Below are 26,019 nucleotides of genomic sequence, written 5' to 3'. Positions count from 1 at the left end.
AGAATCCTGCCTTGTTAGTGTGATAACTGTTAATTTGTTGCAGCGCCTGAGTCGATTGGTTCTTGTTTCACACATCTGGTGCTGGTATGTGATTTGGGCCGAACCTTTAGAATCGAAAGAGGCCTGAATGATATTGCCAAGCCCGAAGGGATAACAAAGACACCCAAATGGAGTAAGAATTCCTTTGTTTTCCCTGAACACTCATTATACAAAATCTCTCAAGCCTGAAACATTGACAAGAATAGTGTTGGCGAGGAAAATGCAGCTGAATCATCAGGGAACGTCGCAGAAATGCTCCAAAACAAAGTTTGTGTCGCTGTGGTTCGAACAGGAACTAATTTCCCAAAACTACAGAATGAAAAGTACCTTTTGATTATCATCTAAGTAGTTAAATTCTTCTTTTTTCCCTCATCTGAAAACACATGTTGTTTCTTGCCATTTGCTCAGAAAATAAAGAGTAACACCAAAGAGTGTTGTACGTCTGTATTCTTGTGCTAAATAGGTAATTATAATAAAAAAAACAGAAAAAAACACAAATTTGGCTTTTACAAAATGCAGTTGATGTTTTGTATTTTTATAACAGCTTTGAGATGATGCCTGTCCGAGCTGAGAAAGAGACCAACACAAGCCAAAAATAAATGACAGGAACATAACAAAAACTAGCTATCAGAGTATTTCACAGTGCAGAAATCATATACACAGTGTCTGCTCGTATTTACAGAAACATACAAAATATACAGAATCTGTCTCCCCCGAACCCAAGAGATTAATACAGTATGTCTTGCAGTTTGACAAATCACATCATCAATTAAAAAGACAGATTTCATACTAAAATAAATAAAATACTTTAACATTAGCAGGGAAAGTCTTCTCTTCCATCAAAGCATGATGATGTCATCCTCCCACATTGATTGTCTCTCTCTCTGTTCCTTATTTATACCTCGCTAGCAAGAAAAAAAATCAATGAAATATATTGCGCACGTCTGCTTTATCCAACATTGTGAATTCTGGGGATTGTTAGGTGAAGCTACAAAATAAGACTGACTGTATTTTCTGTTGGCTTAACTGAAACTTCACAGCTTGTAAAGAGCTGCACCCTTGACTTTCATAACTTGATTAATATGATTTTATAACCCCGTATGATAATGATTTATATTTGAGTACACATTAATGGTCCTCACACTAAAATGCACCTCGACATCCACTGTTAACGCTCCTCCTGCAAACTCCTATGGCACAGTTATGACAAAGACATAATATGAACGTATTTAGGACAAAGAGTCGATTATTCATGTTTGCAAAATGTGAATATGCCTTTAAGATATGACCTTGATCTTCTCAATCGTCTTTAGAGAGTCTTTCCCCTGCATATTCATACAAAATGTGACCAAATTCATGAATAAATATGCGGTGCACGGTGATAGAATATCATTTTTTTTTAAAGGGAGTGGGAGGGGCAAGAATGGATTAAAGGCATCGTGACAATGACACAGCATGATAGTGAGTAAAATCTCTGCAGTTTCCACTCTGCTGCAGAGAAACGGCTTGTTGTCGTCGGCTGACGGCAGATGTGACTCATATGCAGCAAAACAACTGTCCGACCTCAAACTAAATTTGATTCATATACTTTGTGTACATTTAGCTTCTTCTTAGCCCTGTGATGTTCAGCATCGGCACAAACAGGGCAACTGCAAAGACAGTCGGCAGTGCAGCATCACGGGACTCACACTTAGCACATATCTAGGAGTTGGCGAGCATAAAACATTAATAGAAAACCAAAATAAAATCCTTAAAACACGAACGAAACATGGTGAACATACGTTATGTACACAATTCCAGAGCTTACAGAGGGTCTTTGAAGTTTGACCTCCATCATGGCACAGACGATCAGGTTATTTGAGTGTGTGTGTGTGTGTTTAGCTTTAGGGCACCCCTGTGCTCAGCTGGACATGGTACGCCCCTTTCATAGCTGTGACCAACATACAGTACCCTTTGGTATAGGTGAGAATAGGACTGTTTTCTTCTCCTCCACCTTTTGAAAATCATCATCCTGACACCATCAGAAACACCATCCAGCTCCACCTCGCGTCAATCACAACAAACATCATCCTCACTGTCACATTTTAGCGGCACCTTCATGGCAGCCAGAGTTATTCCCGTCTTCACAGCGGCGCACGCCTCCCTCGTACGGTTTTAGCAGCTTTAGGAAGTGGGACGCGTCAGAAGCAGCTCTCGCCTCGTGCCACGAGTTCTTGACATCGAGGTTCTCAGGAAACAGCGGCGACAGCAAAGTAAAGTAAAAGGAAGTGTCAGCCTCCAAGCTGAACCGTTTCCAACCCAAGCAGCTCTTTATTGTCAGACCCGTATCCTCGTCCCGGGGCCGAACAGACCAGCATCAGCCTCTGAGATCGAGTCACTGAGATATGGCAGGTAAACATGTCTTGTTGCTCTCCTTCCACTCCTCCCACCAACTACACTCTTTGTCCTCCGGCGTGGCCCAAGCGGCTCAAGCGTACGCCTCTCCCGACTTCAGCGCCACCAGCTCGGAGTCCTCAGCGCTGCGCCCGTTCAAGTGTTCGCTGTTACAGTCGTGGTGGTACATGAAGGCGGGCACCTCGGTGATGGAGGTGGCCGTGTAGGAGGTGGAGCGCATCGAGCAGTGGTCCTTCCGTCTCTGACCCCACTGGGTTTTATACTGCATCCACTGTCTCTTTAGAGCCGCCTGCACCTGAACGGCACACAAGCAGACGGGTCAAAGATGTTTTATGATCATGGGCAGCATTGGAGATATGCTCAAAGTTACATATTATAAATAATTATTCAAACGTCTTTGTTCCGCTCCTCTCATCTGCCACGAAATGATTCCAGCAGACACATTTCCATGCAAATCACATTGCATGTAAACACCATCTTGTGACAATATTAGTCCAACCGACGGCCAATCTTAACTGACGCGAGCATAATCGCTGCAGCATATGTGAATCGCTCGGCTTTCAATCATTTCCACAGACGCCAGTTAGGAAGCGTAAACACTGGAGTGGCATTTCTTGGAGTTGTGGACCAAGTTGTGTCGAGATTGTCGTGTTATAAAAAACGAAGAAATTCGCAATTTGTATTCAGCTTTGTGCCAAAGGCTTAATCATGTAATTATATATCACAATTATCGGAGCAGCACACTGCTCGGCCTCCCTGTGAACGTTTATTCCAGGCTGCCGAGGAAAGTGATGTACTCAGAGATACAGGAGGAGCTATGATTCTGCCCCTGGAACAGTGGACCAGCTCTTTCCCTGCAGGTCTGATGGAGGGGTCTACATCCAGTCTACATGTGTCTTGTGGACTTGGAGAAGGCCAGTCAGCCAGTCCTGGTATAACCACATTGAAAACTAGGATTCGGGTTCGGGGTTCTCAGTTAGCTGGCTCTAGGATTAACGTGTTTTGTGAATACAATTTTGACAGCCAAACCCCAAATGCACTAAATTCCTAGTGATATTAATTTAATAAAAGCAGCAAACCTTCACATTTTAGAAGCTGAATCGTTGATTATCAAAAACCTGTTAACTTTTGTTGCAATCTACAATTTGACTGATTGATTAAAGACTTGAGTCTTGAGTTCCTAAGAAGAAGAAAAAAACCCTGCGGCAGTGTTAATCGTTTTATTCTGTAACGGCCAAATCCTCCTGTAATCACTGCGGCTGTATTAACGATCTAATGATGTGAATTATGACAGGCATTGTTACAATGAGACAAAAAAAGAAGCAGCTTGGGCTCACAGCTCGCATGTAGAGCGTCTTGCTTGATGTCCCAAAAACAGCATGGAAGCTGTTTGTCTCACTGACCCGACATCACAATGGGGCCATTGAAGAAACAAGGCAGGTCTGTGCAGTTTGGCCTTTATATCAAAGAACAGAACTGAAACCGTCCCCAGAAACCCGTGTCCTGATTAAGGGAGCTGAATTGGTCATTATGTGGGTGAAGCAAGCAGACCCTCGCGTTCCCTTGTTTTTGTGTTAGTCGACCCCACATCACCCTGAAAGAGGACTTGTCCTTTATACACATGCTCGCACACTGTTGATACTTCATACATTGTTTGCATTGTTTACCAGCACGCTGATGTATTCTGCGTCTATGTCTGAGCTAATTCCCGACCTACTTTCCAGGCTCGACTCCGCTGCTAGTTCCTCTCTTCCAGACGCCTCATGCCAAATATTTAAATGTGCTGCTCTTTCTGTTTAGGCATCTCTGCCCTGTTTTTTCTTCTCATGCAAAAAAAAAAATGTACCTCCAAACAACCCTGTGGTAGAAGGAAATTGAAGTTTTTATTTTAACAGATATTGTTTTTTAATTCTCTTTTTCACAGGACGAATTCTATTTTGGAGTTCTGCTAATAATGTCTAATTTAAACAGAATATATTGCTGGTTGCAGGGACGTTGAGTTTTTGTCACACAGGTGAGTCTAGAGACCACAAACCCCAAATCTGGGCTTTAATGGAAATGGAGCTCATTCGTTAGTGTTTGAGCCGAGTTGAGGATGCTCGCAGTCAGACAGCTGCTGACAGATGCAAAAAGGCTGACAGGAGGACTTGAAGGGAGAGTTGATTTCCAGCTGGGCTTGGAAACCACACAGTCATTTTTAAACTCTTTCTCTTCACCTGACGTGACCCTTCAGCTTTTACTGCCGCAGCACTAGACCGGCCTGTGAGGAGACAAGCAGCACGATGCTTTATAGCCTGTTACGATTGGACTAATGACAGACGTAACATGCCTGTGAAGCTACGATTCAACGCCAAAAATGATGTTGGGTCACTTCTTGATATGCTATCAGACAAAAAGGTGGAATGACGCCAGAGATCTGACCTGGAAAACAAAATATGAAGATGTTTTGCTTGATGGAGCCTGATGTCTCATATTTAATGTCATAAGCAATGAGCAGTTTTATTGCTCCACGGCTGAACGGCTCCCAGAGTGACATTGCAGGTTGACCTTTATGAAAAGGGCAATCGCTCTATCAAAACTACGGCATATATTTCATAACACGAAACTTTTTTTAGGATCTTCTTAAAGGAGTAGCTCATCATATTAAGAATGTTTTTGCTTTATTGCCGAGAGTTACACGACAGGATTTATACCCCATGTCTGCCTGTTAAATATGAAGCTGGAGCCAGCAGACCATTAGCTGAGTTTAGCATGCAGACTGGAAACATGGGGGAACTCCGAGTCGAGCTCCATCCAAAGACAACAAAGTGCACCTACCAGGACTTCTAAAGCTCACTAATTAAAGAAGAGCACTTAGCGAGCTTTAGAGGTGCTGGCAGAAATGTCTAAGCTTGCTTAACTGTCTCCTGGCTCCTATACTTCGCTTACAAACAAGAGACGGCGGTGTCGACCCTCTCGTCCAACTCTTGGCAAAAAGGAAAAGCAAATAAACGCACAAACATCAAACTCTTCCTTTAAACTGCAAATATATGTAAGTATGAAGAGTGCTTACCTCTCCGTTGAAGAAGCAGAATATCGTTGCAACCAGTAGACCCTTTAAAAGCAACCAGTAGACACAGTTAGCTTTAGTTAAATACAGGAATGGAATTTAATAACGTTCTTGCAGTGAGGTGGGATAGCAACTAACCGATAAATGAATGAACTGACTGTCCACCTGGGAATTTCATCCTGCCTGTTGTTTGATTAAATGCCTAACTGGTAGTTAAATCAACTTAATAGAGTATCTAGCTGGTTCTTTAAAAGGTAATCCAGCGGTGAATCATGACAATCAATCACAACAACAATGAAGCAGAAAACAAGGATTTTATGTGCGGAAAAAAATCCCGAGTCTAAATCTCGAGCCTGACAGCGCTGATGAGCGTGGGCCGCGTTCAGGATCATTCCTGCTCTGATACCGATATTTTTCCACACATGTGGAAAAATACCTCAAGAGAATTGAAGCGGCCATTTTTTTGTTTCTCTCTCCTTTGAACTGAGCTCGTATTTGGTTCTTTTAATAGGCATTGTGATGAATGCAGCGCCTCGCTGTCAGCCACCTACCTGGTAGTGCATGAGTATGTGCATGATGTACTCGTAGACCTCCCCGGCGAGGCGGTTCTCTGGCCTCCAGGGGAAAATGACAAATTGTATTCCCAGCAGGGGCACCAGGATCAAGGTGGCCCTCACTGCCTTCATGTACATGTTGGACTCTGCCCGGTGTGTGTCTCTCAACTTGGTCACCAACACTCTTATAATATTTAGTAAGAAGAAGAGATTCACCTGCAGAAAGAAAAAAATATTTTTTTATGAAATAAATATAACAAACCACTCATTTTTCATTCTGAGATCTGTGTGTTTCTCTGGCGGCGGATTAGCAGACTTACAAGAAGTGCAGCCACTATAGGGCCGTGGACCGCATAGAGCAGATGGGTTTCCACGCTCATCCAACAGCTAGAGAAGGAAAAACACATCAGTCAGTGTTGTCCACCGCCCAAAACACACACACACACACACACACACACACACACACACACACACACACACAAATGCACGTGTGGGGATCTGCACGCTCGTGCTCTCTGCCACACACAGACGAGCGTGAATGTAAACATCTCCTGTTTATTTGCAGAGGTTTCTGGAACATTACTCACTTGTCGTCAAAATACTTTTTCCTTGCCACGGCGTGGATGGATGCAGGAACTAGAGGAAAGCCTTGGACGGGAAAGAGACGGCGGCCATATGAGGTGCAGAGTGAAAATTCATTCATCATTTATGCAACAGTTAAAAGACGCGGTTAGCTTGGCCCGGTTGGTTTACTGGTCTTAGACTTCCTCATCGAATAAATTATTCCTTCACAAATTCTTGGAAAGGCGGCGAACATCAACACACGGTTGCAGTCTATAAAAACCCACTCGAGGTTGGACCTGGACCTGCTTTTTACTTCTTCTGGACATAAACACATGAATGTGTAACGCAGGCATCAAGGTTTATTCTTCCATTTGTAATGATGACCTTCAATTTAGTTCCATCGCCTACTTGTTTGTCAGACTACACCCATCAGTCCTTTGAACAAGGTGAAAACAGGACAGCGCTACGCGACAGGAGGGCCAATAAAGCTGTCAAAGGCCCAAATATACGAGTCAATCCTGTCTCGTTGAATTGGTTTCATTGAGTTTTTCAGCCGTGATTGAGTTCAGGCAAAAACAATATAACAAAATAACATTTAAAAAAAAAGCCAGTGTGATGTGATGAAATGCAGAGGGACTCACCCCACCCCAGGAGGTAGTACCAGTGCAGATGCTGCTCCTCTGCAAACACGGCCACCACGATGAGCGTGTGCAGGTAGATCCCTTCACACAGCATCCAGAAGTAATTGCAGCCCAGCATGTACATGTGGAAAAAATGCAGCACCTTACAGCCGACCTGCAGAGAGAGCCAACAGGGATCAGTTTCATGTGTCTTTACAGAGAGGTGATTCTCCGTCACGTCATCTCAGCAGGATACAAGAAAACATCTGAGGATCCCTGCTTTCCAGATCACATAAACCGTACATTGTGCAGCTTCTCTTACAACATACATATTGTTGTATGTAGTGTCATAGTATTGCCCCTTGAACTTTGACCCTCTTGGTTATAAATCAGTAGTATAACACAGTAGGATGCAGTCGGACATCCTGGTATTTTTGGCATATTCCATTTGACATACAAGGACATAAATCTTTTTCTGGCATACTAAATATTACAGGAGGGTATCGGCACACACAGGCTGGTTCTGCAGATCAAGAGGATGTTTATTCATTTTTCTCCCTCTGAAGGTGAACTGGGGTAAAAAATAATGATGTGACTTTGTATTCCGAGTGCTCTATTTTTGTTTTCTCACGTTGCACAAGCTAACGCCGTGTTCTGCAAGTGCATATTTCCAATTACGCATCCAGCACCGTGCATTACGACAACATATCTAATAATGTATGATATTAAAACATCATTAAAAGAGATGATTTTGACACATTATGATGTCAGTCTCATACTCCCACAGTCTACAAGATGAAAGTTAGTTCGTCTTCCTCTGAGGAAACGTATGCTTGCTGATATTTGTTTAACGATGGTTTTAATTAGTGTGTTTGTGTATGTTGTTTTCTTTTGCGTGACTAAATGATCTTGTTGTAATCTTGAACATTTGCTCCCAGGTCTCTCTTGTAAAAGACATCTTGAAACAGATAAATAGAAGAAGCCTTCGCACAAACAATAAAATGAATGTCTATATACACAATATATATTTCTGAGTTGTAGTCTTGTGTTAAAAGAGCGTGCGTGCAGCCACAGTAGCATAACTCAAAGATGCTGGCATCGCTATTAACGGCTGCTCTCCGAGGTCTTCTTAGCTCTGAACACACAACAGTCATTCACTTCTAAACTTTAAACCACATGTCTCCTCACTTCCCTACATTTCCGTTTCCACTCCGGGAATCTCCACTTTAACAGACACGGACTCAAACCAGCATGCGGAGATAAGGTCACTCACTTTTACTTATTATATCCGCCATGTGTAGCCGGAGGAGATGATGTGTTTGGTCATGTGTGTGCATGCGTGCGTGTGCATCTGTCTGTCCGTCAACGACCAGTCCCATATACTCCTGGACCCTGATTGATATTTGATTTATACTTTTTGAAACATATGTTATTGACTGTTTTATGCCGTCGTTGACTGCTGAACCTAGCCTACGCTACACATTAGCTTTAGCATTAGATTAATGTGTTTGGATAGTGAAAACGGCCGAAACACACCTGGCGATCTAAACTCCACATTTCTACTCCACAACTGTTTTTGCATCGTGGCTAACTGAGGCTCGTCTACAGTTACAGACATTGTTCTGGTTTAGGAATCAAGCTGCTATACATCATTAGGTGTTTCTCGTGTTTTCTGCCTCCTTCCTGGTTTGACATAAGCTTTGGGAATTCACTCCCCCGCACTGCTGGCAGACTCCGCATCGCCAGAGAGAATTAAAAGAGCTTCTCTGTGAGAGCAAATCTCCGCCACAATCCACCTTTCCTAAATCACCAGGGCTGGAAACGGCCTCCTAAGTCTCACTTTGGCAACTGTAAATTTCCCCAAAGACGCGCGTGAATCCCAACCAGCGGCGCTTGTGATTTCTTTATCTGCGTCCTTCTCGGAAAGCGGGACCGCGGTGACCAATTTTTGTTTTGACACGCGGCAGCGAGTTAGCACAGCTTGACAGTACTGTGTCGGAAAGTAATAGATTTGACACAAACCTGTTTGATAAATTGCGAGGAGGAAAAGGTTTGAAAGCGAGCCACTGCACAAAAATATATATCTTGACATTGATGATGACGGCTGGTTTGCCTCGCTGCTTCTTGGACACGTTAGGAGATGTGAATGGAGACAGCGGCCGGGACGAGCCAGACAGATCTGGTGAATGCATGAAAAGGAACAACAGCAGGACTCGGATTCAACCCCGAGCTGAAGCCTCTGTTGTCTCTCGGATGTTTCCAGTACTTTGTCGGGCCAGAGATGCTGAAAGCTGGCGGAAGTCTAATGGGATTGTATGCACCGCGAGCCAACTTCTACAATCCTATCTGCCGTCTCTGTTGGGAACTTTGATCATCTCAAGTTCTCTTTTTGTAATTTAGGTTTCTGCATTAACATAAATCGAAGGATGAAGGCTTTTGAGTTTTGAAGTTGTTAGTTTAGGCGATATTCAGCAAACTTCTACAGACTGAATGTGTTTCATTGTATTCAATTCCACATAAAAGAGAATGTTATTATTTTTGGAAGAAAAAAATTGCAATAACAACTTTGAAGAAACAGCAAGCACCAAGTCAACAGGTTTTCTTTATTTTTATTTCCACAAAGGAGTGGTTCGAGAAAAGTAGCACATGAATTTATGTTCGGCCCCGATAGTGAGGCATTCCTACGAGACAGATTTATCCTCTCTACCAAAGCAGACCCGGGGGTTTCAAAGAATTCACATAATGCATTCAGCGTGGCTCCAAAACTCCTGACAGGAGAATGTGGAAGAGAGAAAAAGCTGTCTGTTGACTGTGTAACTGCCAAGATATGCCATGGTGAGATTAAAAACTAATGAGGTTGAACTTAAAACTCTGCCGAACAAAATTTTAAATATAGAGCAGCTCCTCGCATTACCTGTTCTTATATGAGCAAATTCATTTTAAAAAGTTAATCAAAAGCCTTCCTTGCATTTTTATCTTTAGCGTTTTTAATTATCGAACGCATTTGACTCGCAATAAAAATATGGTGCACCTTTGTATAAGCCGTGGGTGGAGATATTTGACATATAAGGATCTGAATGTCTTGTTGAATCAAGTTTTCTGATCTAGGAACTCTAAGAAAAGAAAGATTTGTGGTGAGATATTATACATTATATTTGACAGAAGCTGTACTCACTGGGTTTCTGCCCACAACTTCGGGGTTATTGACCACTGCTACCAGAGAGATGATGGTGAGGGCTGAGTTGAGCACATAGGAGCAGAACAGGTTCTTGTGCAGGGTGATCCTTTGGCAGCTCAGACTCCTGTGAGAGAGGAGAGATGCCATCATAGACTTTGCAACATACCAGGAATTTAGAAGATACCATATACACATTGGGAATAAATCATTTTCTGACATCAAAATAATATCTGATATCAAATTATTTGGATCTTTCATCTCAGAATTATTTGTGGTTGGTAAAATCACCGGGATGCTAGAAATGCATCATTACCTTAGAGTTCAATTATATTAAATGAAAAAAGTGAAAAATAGTCGTTACACGTCAATCAGATGTATTGTTGGTACTGGTTAAATAGTGATTTAATGTCAGCACAGCAATCACTGTGTCCTTAAGGAGTTTTAAGGAGTCTCATGGAGAATTTTATCTCTGCTGAGCCATAAAAAACTCCTCTGAAAAACAGCGTGAGCGCTACATCTCCTCTAGCCGGGAGAAAACAGCATATACAACTACACATTTTCACTGTCGTATTCAGAGGCCGTGGTTATCTCCGACAATGCCGCTTCAGCTCCAGACATAAAAGGAAACGCAGGAGCTGCTGAATGCTTGTATACAAGGGTTTTTATCTAAACAGGGATGTGAAAACACAGGCTGGATCCTCGAGGCGGCGTTGCTCGGCCCGCCGTTCAACCACGTCTGCGGGAGTATTTTTATCTGAGGATCCTGACAGTGTTGACGTAGCGTTGTAAATAACAAAGTAGTGCCGTTGTACACCAACGCATACCACCGTAAGCTCCACATCTGGATCTTATGATACAACATAAGTCTCCAAAATTTAAAGTGTTTTGGCTATAAATAGTTCAAGGCATGGCTCACAAGAAGAGAAAAAAAAGTTTTAAAAAGCTGTTCTGAGCCAATAACTGCGTTGCTTTATTGAGATCTTAATTGTCGGGACTTTGATCCTGATGGATTGCGAATGTCCCACTGATGTTTCGGTGTAGCTGAGTTAAGGGTTCGACTCTCAGCGGGTCATGGGGTTTTGCAATAATGCACCTGCCGTAAACACGGCCGCTAGATTTACGGACGCGTATAAAACTTTGCAGCACACTGACGGTCTCCTATGAGGTCTGTTCTGGGCAACAGCTGTGTTTAGGAGGTCAACATCCTTCAGCATATCACATTTTACAACTACAGCATTCATGAACAACACGGCCAACAAAGACAGCTTTCCAAAAAATTGTCACAGATCATAAAGTCAAATTTCCCCCCCGAGGTTTCTCCACAGATATCTGTTGGACTTTAAACCTTATTGCATCATTAATAATAATGCTGATTACGTTCCTTCCTCCCTCAAGATAAACCATAAAGTTTCAACAATGCAGTCTGCGTTCTCAGGCTTCAGTAAATTACACGTACATGAATATTATACCTCCCTCAGCTTCATCCACATTGTTATGTTGAAATCTAGTTGCATTTTAGTTTAATTCCTTCTTTAATTGCACACTTTTCCCCTTCGGGATTAAGCAATTCATCGGGATGAACGACCCTAATGAGCAATCTGCTCGAGTGCACGTTTGTGATAAAAGCAAACCGCCAATGGAGGTCACAGCTCTCCAGTTTTGAATCCTAAATATCCATGACATAAGCATGCAGCACAAGGAAGGCAATTCGGCATGAAATTAGCAACAGTTGAGTCGACTCAGCTGCAGAACTTAGGTTTGCATTCATTTGGGACAGAAGCCAAACACTAACAATTTTCTGACTTTGTGTCCTCAATTTCAAGTTCAACCTAAAACACTTTTAGATTATGTTACTTGTCTCTTAGCACCTCTACGTGTGAATAAACAATCAGCCCTTTTGATAATATTATAAAATCTGACACCACAGTACTGCCCTTACTGATCAGCTTTCATTCTGGTTCCACCATCATTCATTACCATCTGCAACATCAAACCAGTAGGAACTGCAACTGCAGCTGAATTGGAATTGAATCGATTACCTGAAGTAGAAGAAGATGGCCAGAGAGATGAGCAGGGAGGCTATGGATAAAGCGTGACCCACGATTGCCATGTAAAACAGGATGTACGCCGACTGTTAATTAAAAAAAAAAAAAAAAACAGACGTGGAGCATTACTACTTAGCAGGGAAACAAGTAAATATAGAGAAGAAATGTGACACAAATAGTTTGCTTTCTGTGATGTCAACGTTACTTAAAGGTGGTCACAACTCTTAATAAACAATGATAATCTGTAGGTGACAGAAGAATGACATCATACAGGCTTGGGAGAAATGTGGCAGAATCTCAAAGGATATAAACTGCACTTCATGTGATCATTAGAAAGGATGAAGATCTTAAAGTTGGCATCATCTCACTCTTATCAGAAATTAAGCACCGTTTATTTTTGCCTTATTTCTCTTCGGGTTCATACTGCTGAGGCTGTTTGTTCTGAGAAGTTTCTTGAAAGCGGGAGGCTGAGTCAGCAAATATCAGCTTTCTGTGGTAACAGATGGAGCGGGCGGCTGATTTGCAGTTCAGATCGATCAGCATCGTTCTCCCGGGTTTGCTGGATGGACACAAGACAGATTGTCTCTCCCTTGTCATTATCATTTTTGGGTTCTTGTGCTTCCTGTTTTATTTCGCTGCTCACATTCTAGATGTTCTACTTCCCACAAGTTTCCTGCCCCTGATTTCATCCACCTGTGTCCAATTAACCCCTGCTCCCTGTGTCTTTAAGCCCTGTGTATTCTGTCTCCTGTTGCCAGTTTGTCTTATTACCTCCGTGTTCTTCCTCGCGTCAGTTCACTCAGTGTTTCTGAACCTCGCCTGCTTTTCTTGGACTGTGAATCCTTTTCTTGCCGGCCTCGCTGGCTGATTTCCTGTGTACTGAGCCTCTGCAAAGTGAAGACTTTTTAACTTCCCGGTTCTCGTATCCCTAGTCCTGTTTGTGCACGGTACACTTTCTTGCACTTTGTTTTGTTTGCAAACTGCCATCCTTTGCCATTGACAGTCTTCTCTTTTCCACATGGGCAGTCCAGAGTTGTTGTTTTTATCATTCACCCCCAAAAAAATGTTTTGGCAAACTTGTCAATAAGAAAGAGGTTGCCTAATAATCAGTTTGAAAAATAGAAACGTTTGCAAAAAGAAAATTTAAATGAGCAAAAATGCCTCTGAGGGCACTTTTGGTTCGGAGTGCAACTGTTGGTTTGTGCAAGACATTACGTAATCAAGCAATTACTGTCGTCATCTCCCGTCATTCAAACTTAGAAAAATAGTTAGACTTGCAAAAAAATACATAAATCCACTTTCACTTGTCCAACATTCTTTCCCAATCCATCACAACTGAAAGGTGCAAAGTTATTGGTAAAAAAGATGAAAAATTATAAAATGATTACATCACCCAGAGAACTTAGGATCATAATCACTGAGAGGCAGAACTGACCTCTAGCAACCATTTTCTGTATCACATATAATAACAAAAATATTTATTGATTCAACTTATATGTGGAAAAAGTGTTTACATGAATTGCTTTGCTGATTAAAAGTCACGTGAGAACGAGCCCTGCGGTGTCCTGATCTGGTTTCCATGTAGGGAACATTGTTAGTGTCTTACAGCAGCCTGGTGCTGTTGGTGATAAGAAGGCTGTTAATATGTGACGTGTCAACACGAGGCTCCTCTCTAGCCTCACAAACACAGACCTTACATGTTACTTTCCATCTCTAAATATTTCTGTGGAGCCTGAGAGTTGTTTTTTTTCCATGTAAAATGCCTATAAATACTGGTGTCTTACAATATTTATGGGCAACTACGTCAGACTACATACAGAATTCCCAGTTTCCATATTTCCTCCTCTCTGCCCACACTCCAAATACCAAAGGAATCCAGGCAAAAAAAGATGATGCAGTAGATCTATACTAATAGGCTACTTCATCTTATATAAATTACCTTCAACTTTGCCTTGGTGTTTTCATTGCAGAGTGTGTAGTTGGACCACGTCCTGTTGGTATCCGGGTGACGGAACCACTGCCCGCCCTCCCCACAGTACTTAGTGGCTTTTTCTGAAAGCAACAATTAAGTAACAAATGCTTGTTCTCCGAATGTTTTCACATTTCATACAGTTGTGTCCATGCATTCAGGTTTTCTTAGCTTTGGTAAATAATTCATCCTCAAAGCAATTCATATTTTATAGTTCTTGGAAAAACAGTCAACAGAGTGTCAGAGGTGGTTTCATCATGCGCCAGCAGACCTCGCTGCTCACCTGTTGGGTCGAAGTCGACAAAATAATTGGGGCAGTTTTGAGCGGAGAAGGTTCCCGCCGGAGCGTCGTCCCAGCACAGCCAGCCGTCCCAGTTCCGACTGCAGTGCATCCCTGCAACGCCGCCACGGCAACAGAGAGAGTTAGTCATCTGGAGAGGAAGCAGCCGAGTTGAGTCTCAGTAGATCTCTACCTGATTTGTTATAAGGTGCATCTCGATTCATTTTCTCGAAGCATTTGTACTGGCTGTCCAGGATTTTCTTCCTCACTATTTCCTGTTCCTCTGGGTTGACCATGGGGCTGACGGTGGCCTCGTCAGCAGGCTCCACCTCAGCGTCCCCCGACAGCTGGGCGGCTGCCTTCATTGAAGCGACACGAACACACACATGGAGTCGTGATCAATCACGAGCAATGGGTGACATCATATTGAAGACGCTTTACTTTTAAGTGCAAGAATAAATGCTCGTCCTGTTTCTCTTTTGTTGAAAATGAACGAAAGAAAGAAACAGTTTAAGTGCAAATCAAACTGTACTGAAAATGCTAATGCTTGTAATTCACTGTATTATTAATTAACTCATTATGTTCAAATTCACAAGAAAATCTGAGTATTTGCACATTTTCCTTTCAGCTATGGATTTCACAAACTTAATGCCTTGTTTGGCTGACTACGCTTAATATATATTCATTTGTATGATTATTATATATTATGATTTTCTCTCAAACTGCAGAAAACCCACATGTATCGGTAAGATTAATTATCAAGAATCTCTAATCTGTACAACAGAATTTGGATGCAGTTAATAGGATACATTACCTTCAACCTGTCCTTAGCATTGACAGCACAGAGTGTATAATTGGTCCAAGTCTTATTGCTCTCTGGATGCTGGAACCACTGCCCGTCTTCTCCACAGTACTTAGTTGCCTTTTCTAAAAAAAAGAACAATAATGTCATAAATATAATGTGTGTTACACATTCTGCAAATGCCCTATCCTCCATAAATCTCAGCAAGATTCACTAAGTAATCCTCCCAGCAACTTTATAGTCCATATTCTTTAAATACAGATTAATAAGGTCAGAACAAACACATTTTGAACAAAAGCAAAACTCTTAAGGTGTACGGCTCACCTGTGTGGTCAAAGTCGAAAAGATAATCTGGGCAATTTTGGGAGGCGAAGGTTCCCGCTGGAGTGTCGTCCCAGCACAGCCAGCCATCCCAGTTCCGACTGCAGTGCAGCCCTGCAGGACCAGCAAAACCACACAAACATGAGGACACATGTTCACAGGCCTCTTCATGAACCCTCCTAAACAGTTACACAGCAACGGTAGTTCCACTAGACTGCATCAGTACCTGACTTGTTAAAAGGTGGGTCTTGATTTATTCTCTGGAGGCATGTGTGTTCATACTCAAGCATTTTCAGTTTCTGTAAAAAAAAAGAAGATGTTTCAGTGCATAATATTTAATACACAATATGGAAATGAACTAAAAGTGTCGACAACAATCCCTTATAGTCGGCCATCTGAGTCAAACTGTTTGGGGGAATTAAAACGACACTAATTGTTGAGATGAGGAGATAGAAGGCTGCAGTCTAAATGTAAATCCAATAACACTTCAGTTGGGACGAGTGATGTCAGATTATAATGTAATGAAAATATGTCTATGCTTATTTATTTTGAGGAGGAGCAAAAGCAGAAGAAGCATTAAGTCATTTTAGTGCTGCATTGTTCACATGCTGGTTCCAGAACAAACCATATCCACTGATTTGGGAAGAAACTCGCAGACAACGTCGTACTGACAATAGGTCTGCCAAATATACTGCAGGTCCTTTCAGAAAGCAGTGATAAAACAACCTATTTAGATATTGTACTGCATGGACAGAGACTTTGTGTACAGACCAACAAGAAAGAGGTGCTATTCCAAATGCTTTTTCTGATAATGTAACTCAATTTAGCAATTGCACCTTCACTGCAGACTAAATTGGTGCAATTTTGTATCCTTAAATAATGCCGTAGTGCTGTAACGGATCAAAGGTTACTGCTCCTGTTCCTCCATCAACACTTTACCATCAGTCTCTTCTCGTGGGTGGTGGAGCAGAGTGTGTAGTTGGTCCACATCCTGTTGGACTCTGGGTGGAGGAACCACTGGCCATCCTCTCCACAGTACTTAGTTGCCTTTTCTGGAAAAAAGCATTTGTGTGATTAAGTCTAGTTTCATTCAATGCAGTAAACGGATGATTGAAGCTGAATTCGTCACATGACGGGAGGAAGAAATAAGCAGAGCAGCAAGTCTAACCTGTGGGGTCGAAGTCGGTAAAATACGTGGGGCAGCTTTGGGAGGCGTGGTTTCCCGCCGGAGCGTCGTCCCAACACAGCCAGCCGTCCCAGTTACGACTGCAGTGCAGCCCTGCAGCGCCGACAAACAGATACATGTTTACAGGCCTCTCGTTGTCCAACATGAACTCAGATCACGTAAAAACCATGTTCATAACATACATCATAAAACAATCTGTAGACCAGAGCAACGCTTGACTACCTGAGTTGTTATAAGGTGGATCCTTCTTCATTTTCTCCAAGCATTTCCTTTCGTTCTCAAGGATCATTTTATCCACAACACTGACTTCATCTGCGTTGTCCCCTGTGACCTCTGTGGTCGGCTCTCCGGCAGCATCCATTAAAAAATGTGGGATTCCCTTCTAAGAAAAAAACAGATAGTTTAGCATGAACATTAGAGCAGCTGAGCCTAGCTTGGCTTTGTTACAGGGAAAAGCCAATAACCAAATACCTTTAATGATTGCTTTGAAGCTGATTGACAAGCGGATCCAGTCTGGACCCAGTTACCCAATGCGGTACAATATTGGGACACTTTTTCTGTAAAAAAAAAAAAAAAAAAACTGAATGAGATGACAGTTGTTTGAAAAGTCCATCAATGATTATTCTGAAAGCTTTAATTGCTTCTGTTTGAGGTTCATATGCAGGAGAGAATCTCCACATTTTCACTCCGTCTTTGTGTTTCGGCATCCTCCAAAAACATAAATTGGAACCTGAATCCTGGCATTACTGAACAACTGCGATTAATTTAACTCGGCAGGCATCATCAAACGTTTATGTCAAACAGAAAAATTCCCTCTTCGGAGGAATCTTTCTCAGATGTCGGCCTTAAAACCACATGTACTGTAAGCTGCATGACTGGATTGAGAATGAGATCACATTGGTCCTGACAACAGCCACCGTAGCCTGACTGCCTAGTCTTCCCCGACAGCTCATCAACTGTTCAGCCTCCTCGTCCAACCGTACGTCTCCCCCGAAGCTCCATATCAGCAGCATCGGCTTTCACATAAGGAGCCATAAGGGGACTCTTAACGTCACAGGCATTTTAGGAAGATCCTTTATGAGCATTCTCTTACAAAAACACCTTCCCTCTCTCACTCGTGCACATTCTCTCTCCCCATCCATCTCTCCGACTTCTTTTTTTGTAAAGCTCTGTTTTCTTTGCTTCTCTTTTTATCTCCATATGCCCTTCAGTCTGCTCTGTCCTCTTCCTCACCCCCCCCCCCCCCTCCATCATATTACATCTCCTAAATCAGACGTGACTCGACTCTGGATTTCTTCAACTAGACATTGTTGAGCCATGCATTCCTCGCGATGTAAAAGCTGCTCATAATGAAGTACACAGCAATCTAAAGCGGGCTCACGTAATACATTTCCACAATCGATTTCATTATAAATAAATGTCTGTTTTCATTCAGTCTGACTGCTAAATCACAATAGGCTAAAGGTACATTTTGGATCCAGTTTCTAAGTCTCTTATACGAGCTGTCCTTTGTACTCGCTGCCCTGAGAGTCTACAGCTATGCCAGCGGCACTGCAACGCTACACTTCTAGGCACAGCAGCGCTTCAGCAGTCTAACTTTTTTTTTTTTTACCAATCCATCCAATACTTTCTGAGACATTTACTCTAAAATCCAATCCATCCGGTAGATATTGAGTTATTTCACTGAATAAGTGGACAGTTTGACCTGCTGCTTGTGCTAGATGAAGTTAGATTCATTCTCTGGGTACTCTGGATATCACATTACATGACCAGCATCAAATAGCTGAGATATTTGAGTCAGGACCAAAGTGATGGACTGTTATTGACATTAGAGCTGCAAGTGTCACTGGAAAAAAGAAAAGAAAAAAGAACTTGGTAGGAAGCATGAATCTCTCTAAATGCCAATAAGCAACACAGAGCGTGACCTGCAGAACAGAAACAGATAATAAAGCAGGTTACCACTTTTTGTGATGATTGATGACAAAATCTGCCATTTGAGGAAATACCTACTTAGTACTGCTCAACATAAATCACATCGTACTAGGACACGATGCATAAAATACAATTACATTATGTGCTTTAATCAGAGACACTTGTATTAAGGACCTGACCAGTGTGCCTATACTGACTTGTGGGGTGTTGCTTTGCTGTTGGAGGGAGCAGAAAGAATCGAATGAATCTGAGCAGTAACACGATTTCTGCTCAGAGAACTAAACACTAAACATTTGGACTTTAAATCTTATTTAAATCAACAATATCAGAATATATAAGGAGGAAGAGCCTGTGATTGGGAAGTATACAAAAGAGTTGAATTACTTTTTGAAGGCATATTATGACATTATTGCTCTGTTACCACTACAATACCTGCAGTTCTTGCATTATGAGTTGATACAATCCCCCAAACCTAGAGCACAGCCTTATAAAGAACCAACATCCTGACTGTCACAGATAAAAATAGAAAATAAAGTCTTCCAAACTTCTGAAGCCCCACACTGGTCAGTGGACCATTTTTCATAAAACGAGCACAATGACCTTTGACCTCTCACACACACACAGAGGAGATTGGATTGTTTTCTGTGTTGCCTGCTGAACTGAAATCAAAAGGATCGGGGAGCTTGTTGTCGTGTATTCGCGTGAGAAGTGCACATCTTTCTTACCAGTCGGGTCCAGGTCAGGCTGATCTGGACAGGTTTGAGTTACAGACGTCCCGGCCGGTGTCTCGCTCCAGCACAGGAAGCCATCCCACATGCGTCTACAGAAGGTTCCTTGAAAGGAGAAAAAAAGGTGTTCTGGGTTATTACCAGCACATGTTTCTGTGTCTTTGTTTGTATGTAATGTAATCGTGCATCCGACCAACATAAGTTCTCTTCAGCTAGCTTCCACTCCAAAAAGCCCTCAGCTGACCTCCTGCTGTCAATGCCTTGAAAGACAACCACTGTGTTCTGCTCTCCAATCCACCGCCTTACAACATCATCACCCTTAAAATGCTTCGAGCCTCTCACCGGTTCTGTTTTCTTGGTGGTCTTTGTGGGACATCTCAAGACATTTATATCGATCCTTGCTCAGCGTCTGGCCCTGTCCGTCCGTCTCGCTGTGTCCGGACCTGAATGATTGACGTGAGAGCGGCTCGGCGCCTCCCGCCACCCTGCACTGTGGAGACAAGGCACAAGAGTCGAGAGGAAGTGGAGAGAAAACCTGTTTGTACTGAGTTAGATCACAGGATGGGGTGTAGCGACAGGGAGTTTGTGTTGTGTGGTTGCTGCTCTGATCTACGTTCCCTTGACAAGAAAAGATAAAGGATAAATAGTATCTTAGATGTTATCACATGGACCCTTATATAAGATTTTTTTTTAAATGGCAGAATAGGGATGGAAAGTTTTTGAAGTGTCTTCAAAGCTGATCAGATGAGGATTTCACTCTCCTTTGAAATTATAGTCACTTATTATTCATATGACTCATTAAAGTGAATTCAGGAGCTCACAAAAGAAGTTAAGCAGCTGATTTCCCCCCCAATGATTCTTATGTTTGCACGATTGTTTGTATTTGGAGGTAGCATTATTCATAAAAGAGCCCGGCGTGTGAGATGCTGATTTTGAGAAGGGATAAAAATAGCCCATTTTGGTGTGACTTATCCAGCACATTTTCCGGCATTGAAGTTAAGCCTCTAACTGTGTCGGGCTCATGCACATTTTCTGAATAATTTAGGGAATCTCAAGACTTTTCCTGGGTGATTGTCTCCACATCCCATATCGTAATTCCAATGCAAACCTCCAAAATGTCGTTCTTACCTGTCTGATAAACACTTGTTAAAGGCAAAAAAGGTGTAAGAACGCCGATGTCCCATGTAGCAGTTTAGCAGCCGTACATATGATGTCACTCCAAACATTGAAGTAAATGACGTCATACATACGACCACCAGGCCACCACCAATATCAACAGATGAGAAAAAAAAGATGCCAAGGCTTCTCCTCGCCTATCACGGTTCATTCATCTTCTTGAATTAAAGGTAAAAAAAACAGCATAGATATTCCAGGCAGAAAACATTTGGCACAGATATTATTCTGGACCTCAATGCCGAGCGTGATGCTGAACAGCGAAGGAAAATGAAACTGTCACTTCGTAGTGGACCAACTGTTTTTTTTATAATGACTCCAAAAGACCTCAGTTCTTCTGTAGAAGCTTAAGCTTGTCTGCAACAAGACCAATATTGTCTCTGAGCTGTCCAAAAATGTACCGCCATGTTGTTTAAAATGCCATTTATTATAGAATCCTCAGTTGTTGTACTGTCATCACTTTTCAAAGTTTGTTTGGTTTAATAATAACCCTTTCTTCAGATATCTTCAGATCAGCATATTTTAAATGACAGTGCCGGAATGTGAGATGTCCCATTTGCGTTCACATCTTTGACTGAAAATTACAACACCACCCCAAGTTAATTGGTGTCAATTCTCAAACGCTGGAGCGCAGTGTGAATACGGCTCAACACTTCAAGCTGATTTGAAATCAGATGGTGATACACAAATTATAAAGAGGAATCATTTCAGGAAATACAGACACACATACACATTCCATGCATAGGAATTAGTAGAACTGTATATGTTGTTATGCTGTAAAAATATGAAAGGGCCGTAATAAATAACTGTAAAATACCTGCAAACTGATGTGGATTAGGCAGACTTTTATTTTGAAGGGTACAGGTGAGCCCTTCTGGTGTTAAATTAAGTATTTTGAATATATTTTCACAGGTGTATATGTTATGTCTTATTTATTGTAATGTTGAATTTCTACATGTTTTTTATGTTAATGAAATGTATATATATGCATATATGTTGGTGCACTGCTGTCAGCATATCGGCGAACATGGAGCGTCTCTGTTCATGGTTTTAATGGTGTCGGAGAGCATTTATGAAGAGCTGGCGTGTGAATGCTTTGTTTCTCTGCAGGTGGAGGGAGGTTATGCTGTTGGCATGCCTGGATCCTAAAAACTGGAAGACAGTCCCAGGAAGAAGTGTCCACAACACAACACCAAGTTAAAAAACAGGCAAAACACAAGACTTTTTTAAGCGTAACATCATCTGCGTAAAAGGATCGGATGTAATAAGAACATGCAGACACATGGGGCTACAGATCACATATACTTTATTTTGGGTCATCCAGGTTTGGAATGAACAAGCTGAGCTAATTATAAAATCTAATTATCAATTATAAATGGTGAGTGAAAATTAATCATGAGATTTTTTTTTGCTGAGAAAAGAAAACCATTAGACTCTATCGTATTACATGTCCATTCACTGAAAACTGAATCTTTCTCGAGCACACATGCGGAGCATAAATAATGAGAAAAAGAGACGGGTTGGTTTACCTCACAGCATTCTTTCAATTAAAAAATGAAGACTTACCACCAGGAGAAACCAAAGGAACCAAAGAGACTTCATATCTTCTTCTTACAGACGAACCTCGAGAGACTGAGGAGAGAACGACAGGTTATAACTGTCAGAAAACAAGCCGTCTAGCGTGAAAGTGACCGACTGAACAAACAAATGAGGATTATAGCCTCCGGAGGAAACAGCAATCATTAATCTGAAATGCAAAACACTGCAGCAGAGGCACTGCGGTTTATGGCATTTCATACCTGTCAATATGGGAAACAACACAATGAAAGAGTAACATTATATGGCGTGAGTAAAAGGGGGAGAAGAAGACAGAGACGCAGTCAGACAAAAATAGTTGACGGTCATTAATCATCTGGAGCTGAGGCTCCAGTCCTGCAGGACAGCAGCAGCAGAGCTGTTTAGTGTATGTGAGATTAAAATTCTCTTCAGGTCTCTTGTTCCCTGTTGGAAGCCCATCACTCTGCAGTTTGAACAGATAGGACGACCTCCCGGTTGTTGTCCACACATCGCATAATGTGGGCGACAGATAGATGAGCAAGTCCTTATAAGTCTTCGTCAAAGGTCGCTGTCCTGTTAAATGTTGCTTCTTAAATTCTACAGATTTTTGCTGGCAAATGTATTATTTCCTAATAAGAAATGTATTGACAGATGAATTGTTTCAGCACTAAAATAAAACTACTTTTTTCAGTTTGGTGCCTATCATTGTAAATCTCGCTCCAGGTCTGTATCGGAATCGTTGCCTATTGACCCATTTACAGCCCAAACTGTTCAATACACCCAGTACAACAAAGGACGATACAGTGATCCCATGTGAATCCAGCATGCTGGAAGGCTCAGTCAAGGGCACGGCACCCGACCGCTCCGGGTCGATGCTGCGCAAATAAGTAGGCAAGGATCACAAAAAACACCAATCAAAGACGTAGGGAAAAAACACAAGGCGGAGGGGGAAAGTATGGATCCCAAAATGACCTCTAGGAAGAGAAGATCTATAGAAAGCCAGAGCAGAGAATTCACACCAGTCGATCATCGACGAATCACCTCTCGGCGTGCACGAGCATGTGGATTTGTCTAAAAATGGGATGTGTTTCTCCAAGTCCAGGTCAGGGAGAATAAACGTGCATACTGACGGGTAAACGTGTCAGCCAGCAGACGGTTATCTTAAGCCTGGGAACATCAGTTATCCAGGCTCTGTCTAAAAACGACAACAACAAAACAACACTTATCAACACCTCCTCTAAGGGTGACGACAAGATTTATGCAGATGATAAAAACACTCGGATGAATAATTTTGGAGGTTACCGACTTTGGCTCGTCATTTAAATGAGGTCTTTTTGGTGAAATCTACAGTATGTGTCTGGGTGGTTAGTAGTTGGGATTATTTGAGACACCCCTTGGAATATTTCAACATTATAACACACTCTCAGTCCATCAATAATACATTTGCCGACAACACGATTTATATTTTAATATCTCTGCCGCACATGTGACGGCCCGTTCAAACTCTCCAAAAGGTTCTTTCTGCTACGTCTCTCTGTCTTACCCTTTAACTAGTCATGCATCTCTAAGCAGAGTCCCCTGGGCATTCTGCGGGCCATTAGGTCCAATTTGATATGATCAGTAAGGCTTGAAGCATGTGTAGGTTATTAAAGAGACAAGACCCCATACCGAGAAGACAAGGGAAAGCACTCACTCCGGATGAGTGCTTAGTGCATAGTGTACATGTAAAGCATTTGATTCTCTCATGCCGATACGCATTAAATCCACTGTAACCATCAAATGAAAAGACTAGGAGTTAAAATGGGGATTTTGAGAGAATCTGTGAACATGAATACCTGCTTATATTCCAGACCAATTTAAGAGTAAAACCATTCATTCTCACGGTGATTGTACTGGAAGCGAAACAACTTTAAAAGGAATTTTTAACATTTTTTGTGAGTTTTAAAAGTGTCTTTATTTCCCCTGCAGAGATACAGAATGAAAGTGTGGCTGACATTCAAGCTTCACATATCTTATCTGTTTGTACGCTTCATCAATCATCCACCATCGTTATCTCTATTCTCTTTGATTGTCAGTCCCAATAACAGTCATATTCATGCAGAAAAGTTTGAAAAGTTTTTTGTACATTTGATGGCAGTAAACATTCGCCTTAGGTTCATTATTGCAAAAATCTCTATACAAATTCTATTAGTATTATTGTTGATGTGTTTTGCACTCTTCTTCCCCCCTCATCCTCTCTTTTTGTCATCATTACATCACTCTTTCCACAGCAGACGGAGCCGCCCAGCTCTTCTCCCTCCTCTTGCAGCGAGCGTTCACAGGCACAGTGACAACACAGATTTGTGCTGACATCACAAGTGATGGAGGATGCAGCAGCAGCTCAATCTTCTTCTCTTCCCCCCCCCTTTACGTCTCACCACTTTGGAGCCCATCACTCAGTCTGAAGGGAGCGGCCACGCAGACGTGATTTGGCATCCCGTTTCCAGGCCCACGACAAATGAGCTGGATTACAATGCAAGCTCAGGTGGATTAGTTTGACAGGTAGACAGATTGTGGGACGGCATGTCATAAGTCTCGTTCAAAGAGCAAATATTTTCACTCATCTACATGATCTAAAACCTATATTAAAGGACTCATTTTACCACTATACTGAGACAGAAATTTAACAACACGGCAACAAGGCATCCATAATCCTGCTTCCCATAAAGAAAGGCATATGCCATAACCTCCTGCCTGTGCTGTCAGAAACATCAGGGAAGCATCAGGTGTCCTAGATGTCTGTGTGGCCTTCTGTGAAATACACACAATGAAGGTATATTTGTATAGAGGCATGACACACGGTGCACATGCACTGAATATGAACCATTCTTATCTTTGTTCAATGCATGTTTTAAATGTGCAAAGAAAGAATATAATCGGGTAAAACTGTTATGGACTTCTTTAAAGCAGCTGTTCTCAAACGTTCTGGTTTCTTTGCTTGAATGCAGGAAAACAATCCGTGTGGAGAGCAAAAATGATCAAAATGCAATCTCTCAACCTGTCGGCTATCGTCTGATGATGACTGAGCTGTTTATTGGTTTAAAATGAACCGTAAACAATGAGCAGCACATGGAAAGGGAACCCTTTTGCCCAGATACCTGCCAGCTACACTGGAGACGGGGTCCAAGTGAACTTCTGTGCCTAATTTGCAGAAGTTCACTGAAGACATTCCAAAGATATCGCCTTCATGACAATAGGACGGACTTGAGGTGACAGTAACCTTGACCTTTAAGCCCCTAATCAGCTCTTTCTTGAGTCCAAGTGGAAGTTTGTGCCAAATTTAAAGAAATACCCTCCAGGCGTTCTGGAGATGCGGTCTTCATCAGAATGGACCGAGGCAGACGACCCTGAAAACATGATGCCTTCAGCCATGTCCGCCGCCGGCCATGTCCGCCGCCGGCCATGTCCGCCGCCGGCTCCGGGCTCATGAGGGCTGATCCGTCCATTTTTTAAAAACTGTTAAACCGTGAGATCGGTAAAAGCTCTGCAGTTGGACTTTTTTCATGTATTTTAACTCTATCATCCTTCTAAAAATAAACTCAATGCCAGTCACTCCAATTAAGGTAAAAAGAACAAGCTTGTGCGATTT

General features: G+C 42.1%; 1 protein-coding gene across 1 annotated transcript in view; it reads right to left on the bottom strand.

Moving 5' to 3' along the window:
• Window positions 1-1,179: 1,179 nt before the first annotated feature.
• calcr (calcitonin receptor) overlaps window positions 1,180-26,019 on the bottom strand; it is a 45,543-nt gene continuing 20,703 nt past the window's right edge. The window contains exons 2-22 of the mRNA XM_084031929.1: window positions 22,401-22,466; window positions 20,004-20,151; window positions 19,659-19,766; window positions 17,473-17,558; window positions 17,224-17,383; window positions 16,984-17,094; window positions 16,755-16,867; window positions 16,042-16,114; window positions 15,819-15,929; window positions 15,507-15,619; window positions 14,886-15,051; window positions 14,696-14,806; window positions 14,383-14,495; window positions 12,438-12,529; window positions 10,396-10,522; window positions 7,242-7,395; window positions 6,624-6,684; window positions 6,357-6,423; window positions 6,034-6,252; window positions 5,486-5,527; window positions 1,180-2,728 (exon numbers count right to left, since the gene is read on the bottom strand). Of these exons, the coding sequence (XP_083888055.1) occupies window positions 2,507-2,728; window positions 5,486-5,527; window positions 6,034-6,252; window positions 6,357-6,423; window positions 6,624-6,684; window positions 7,242-7,395; window positions 10,396-10,522; window positions 12,438-12,529; window positions 14,383-14,495; window positions 14,696-14,806; window positions 14,886-15,051; window positions 15,507-15,619; window positions 15,819-15,929; window positions 16,042-16,114; window positions 16,755-16,867; window positions 16,984-17,094; window positions 17,224-17,383; window positions 17,473-17,558; window positions 19,659-19,766; window positions 20,004-20,151; window positions 22,401-22,436 (2,433 nt within the window). The 5' untranslated portion in view covers window positions 22,437-22,466 and the 3' untranslated portion in view covers window positions 1,180-2,506. The remainder of the gene's footprint in view (window positions 2,729-5,485; window positions 5,528-6,033; window positions 6,253-6,356; window positions 6,424-6,623; window positions 6,685-7,241; window positions 7,396-10,395; window positions 10,523-12,437; window positions 12,530-14,382; window positions 14,496-14,695; window positions 14,807-14,885; window positions 15,052-15,506; window positions 15,620-15,818; window positions 15,930-16,041; window positions 16,115-16,754; window positions 16,868-16,983; window positions 17,095-17,223; window positions 17,384-17,472; window positions 17,559-19,658; window positions 19,767-20,003; window positions 20,152-22,400; window positions 22,467-26,019) is intronic.

Source organism: Eutrigla gurnardus (assembly GCF_963514095.1).
Source record: "Eutrigla gurnardus genome assembly, chromosome: 17".
NCBI classification, from domain to species: Eukaryota; Metazoa; Chordata; class Actinopteri; order Perciformes; family Triglidae; genus Eutrigla; species Eutrigla gurnardus.
Note: the sequence above shows the minus strand (reverse complement) of the source record. Positions and strands in the feature narration are given on the sequence as shown.